This window comes from Branchiostoma floridae, chromosome 18 (genome assembly GCF_000003815.2).
Source record: "Branchiostoma floridae strain S238N-H82 chromosome 18, Bfl_VNyyK, whole genome shotgun sequence".
NCBI classification, from domain to species: domain Eukaryota; kingdom Metazoa; phylum Chordata; class Leptocardii; order Amphioxiformes; family Branchiostomatidae; genus Branchiostoma; species Branchiostoma floridae.
In genome coordinates, this window is record NC_049996.1 from 8,972,051 (window position 1) to 8,975,509 (window position 3,459).

General features: G+C 41.4%; 1 protein-coding gene across 1 annotated transcript in view; it reads left to right on the forward strand.

Moving 5' to 3' along the window:
• LOC118406065 (NEDD8 ultimate buster 1-like) overlaps positions 1–2,918 on the forward strand; it is a 27,432-nt gene extending 24,514 nt beyond the window's left edge. Inside the window, exons 11-14 of the mRNA XM_035805923.1 lie at positions 201–287; positions 864–947; positions 1,700–1,904; positions 2,421–2,918. Coding sequence (XP_035661816.1) covers positions 201–287; positions 864–947; positions 1,700–1,904; positions 2,421–2,593 — 549 coding nt within the window. The 3' untranslated portion in view covers positions 2,594–2,918. The remainder of the gene's footprint in view (positions 1–200; positions 288–863; positions 948–1,699; positions 1,905–2,420) is intronic.
• Positions 2,919–3,459: the final 541 nt, after the last annotated feature.

A 3,459-nucleotide genomic window follows, 5' to 3' on the forward strand; every position in this document is an offset into this window, starting at 1 on the left:
TTAAGTTTGTGTGTGTGTGTGTGTGTGTGTGTGTGTGTGTGTGTGTGTGTGTGTGTGTGTGAGAGAGAGCTTAGTGTGTTTGTGTGTGTCCCGAACTGTGTGTGTTTGTAATGTATGTGTTTGCATCTATGTGTGTGTGCCTATGTTCGTGTGCATGTACATATCATTAAATGTATTTTATTTCCTCTTTCCGGTTCTAGGAAAGAAGAGAAATCAAGAAAAAAGAGCAGGAGGAGAGAAGACAAAAGAAATTAGCGAAGAAGCTCGGGAAGACGGCCAATGGGGACGTTTTATAGCCATGTAGCTGCTGTAGTCGGAGATGTAGTCATGAAGAGAGACATGTAAATGTCACAATATGTATAATTATTATCATTTTTCAATAAAGCTTTAACAAAAAAAACACAGGTGAGTTGATGAAGGTTAGACATCCAGGTAATAAGATACACCAAAAAGCAGTTGCTCAATATATTCAACTGGATATGATTTTAGAAATGGTCAGAAGTTTCAGACAACCATCCGGTTGATATGCAAAAGAGATCTAGTTGATCAATTCACAACTAGGATATAAAAACTCCTAAAAACTACAATACAGGTGCTGAGCACTGGGCTGATACAGACTACCATTCAGGACCTTTCCATCTTGCCCGAGACCATTGGCTCAATTCTTTCACTTGCTCATCACACACAATGAACATGTTTAATTTAAGTAAGAATAAGCAGAGCAGTAGTTTCTTACGCTAGAACATTGTGAAGGTTTACCATTTTATTTTTGGTTGCAAATGTTACCTTTATTTAGTTTCTGGTTGCATATTTGTGATGTTTTACAAATGATGCAACAAAAACTCATGTCTCCTTCTCCAAAGGTTCTACAGGATCGCCCCGAGCTCCTGACCTTGCCTGACCCTGACCCCGGCCCTGTGTCTATCACTGATGAAATGTTGGCTCAGGTAATTAAACAGCGCAACTTTTTCATCAGAGTTAAACTGTAACTTTTAAAGGAAGGTTTTAAAGTTTAACACGTTACTTGCCACACGCAATATATATAGCACTCACCAACAAGCTTTCAGTCAGTCCTCTGATCCTTTTCGATTCAATCCATTGCTGACATCACACATTACAGGGTCGGCAGAGTATCAACGGATTAGTTCTAGGCCAAACGCCCTGCCTTTAGTTGCTGCCTTTTATATCTCGGAAGTGAAGCAACACAAAGTCCGGACAGTTCTTGAATGGGAGACTACCCAAGGATGACCGGCTGTAGCCGGACCAAAAAAGTCCACAAAATTGTCTTTCAGGAGCGACATAAAATGGGGGTCCCATGCTCAAGGACTTAGGAGGAGCCTAGACCATGTTAATCAGCCTCATTACTCAACATATTGGGTACCTACTGGCTGCAAATACTCCCGATATTTTTAGTATTATTATTGTTATCTAGGTAGGTCGTGAGTTCGATCCCCGGCCGAGTCACACCAAAGACTTAAAAAATGGTACATGCTGCTTTCTCTGCTTAGCACTCAGCATTCGGGAAAGAGTATGGAAGTTGAACACAGTCACCACTACCAGTGGACTAGCCCCCTGCTGTAGTGATTGCGTTGTGTGGCCCAGGGCTAAGGAAACAGAGATAGGCACCTCCCTATGCGCCTTTAGGTGCGGTAAGGGTTTAACTTTAACGTAACTTTAATTGTTATCTTTATCTCCTCAGTTGGTGTCGCTTGGGTTTGACCCTGAGATGTCCAGACGGGCGCTGCAGTCTTGCCAGGGGATGGCACAGAGGGCCATCGACATGCTGCTGCAGAGCGGAGGCATTCTGCCAGAGGGCTCTCCTGCAAATGGCAGTGCCTCAACATCATCCAGCTCTTCCACATCCTCCTCTTCTGCCACTCCATCTTCATCATCATCATCATCAGGTACTGCATTGTTGTTAGGCCAAACTAACTTCATGTTGAACCAAGCTGAGTCTACCAGCAAAATTTGCCCCTCATAATAAAGGAAATAGCATTTTCAGAGAGTCTAGATTTCACAATTTTCCCAGGGAACATATCCCCATCCCATGCCCCCCCCCCCCCTCTACCTAGGTCGCACCTTTGACAGGATTTCCATTCAAAATCTAGGTGACGGAAAAAAATTCAGGCTGGTTAGAACACTGATATGGGTTGGGGTAGGTCGGGAGAAGTTTGAGAGTGTTCAGAAAATTCAAACGTGGCTGACCCAAAAAGCGACAGTGAAGCACCCTGACTTCGTGGCGTCCTCGTAACACTGCGGCATCAAATTTTTACTCCTTGAATGTTGGTAGTTGCTTCATCTTATTATGTAGAAAAGTGCCCACAAATTTGACTTTGATAATTGAAGTTCTACAACCCTGAATCAGGCTAATGTTTCTCAGATTGTCATCAACATTTCTTATGTCCTCCACCTTACTCCAGATGCCTCCCCAGCTAAATCTCCGGAGGAGCTCCGAAGGGAGAGGGAAGCGTACGAGGAACTTGCCTCAGATCTGGCAGACCACGAGGAAGACTACTTGGACTTGACCTTGGAAGAGGAGTCGACCTTCCTTCAAGAGTATAGGGCGCTCCTTGAGTCAACACTGTCGTTCTGAATACTACCAAAAATCTTAGCATGAAAGTTCATCTGTGTTGGTAAATGACATGATGACATGACTTACAATACTTCCAGAGTAGCCAAGACAACTTAAGTCAGCAACAGAGGTGGTAACCTTGTAAGCAAAAGCATACATAAAACAACTGCCTCAAAAAATCCAGAATAGAATTATTAAAACAGGGAGGCTGTTGTTATGTCCTTCAATGCTTGGTATAGTCAACACTGTTCACTATGCAAAGATTGTAGACTAGATACATTACGGTGTCTTTGGTTTTAAGAGCTTAAGTCTTGAAATGATAATAAATATGAATTTTATCTCATAAGTTCAGCAGTTATTATTTGTATTTTCTGCAATTTAAAGGTAGTTTGATCCAGGACGTGGTGGTTTGTGAAAACGATCTATGTGATTTTGAAACAGGAGATGATTCGATATAAATCGTACTCAAAAGGCACTTCTATGCTTATTGTTTATTGATAAAACTCAATTTAAATTGTCAATAGTTATGTAAACAAAGTAGCTGAAACCCAGTGCAACAGTTTCTAGCTTGCAAGGTGATTTTGAAAGCATGTCTATATATACGGTCCATTAGGAGTTCGGAAATGTCACCACCTGATCCAAGGGCAAGATTAAGAGCTTAATGTAAAGTAGAATGTGAAAGACATTATGATCAATAAGGAGTTCGAATTCTACTACATGTTAAAATGTCGCCACCTGAGCCAAGGGCTAGACGAAAAGCTTAGTGTCAATATAGAATGTGAAAATTAAGACTAAATTTATTTGTTCAAAGTACAAGTCTTTGTTAACTACACCAAATAGCAAGTAGTCTTGCCAGACTTGTTAATAGACAATCCTTGTCACATAAA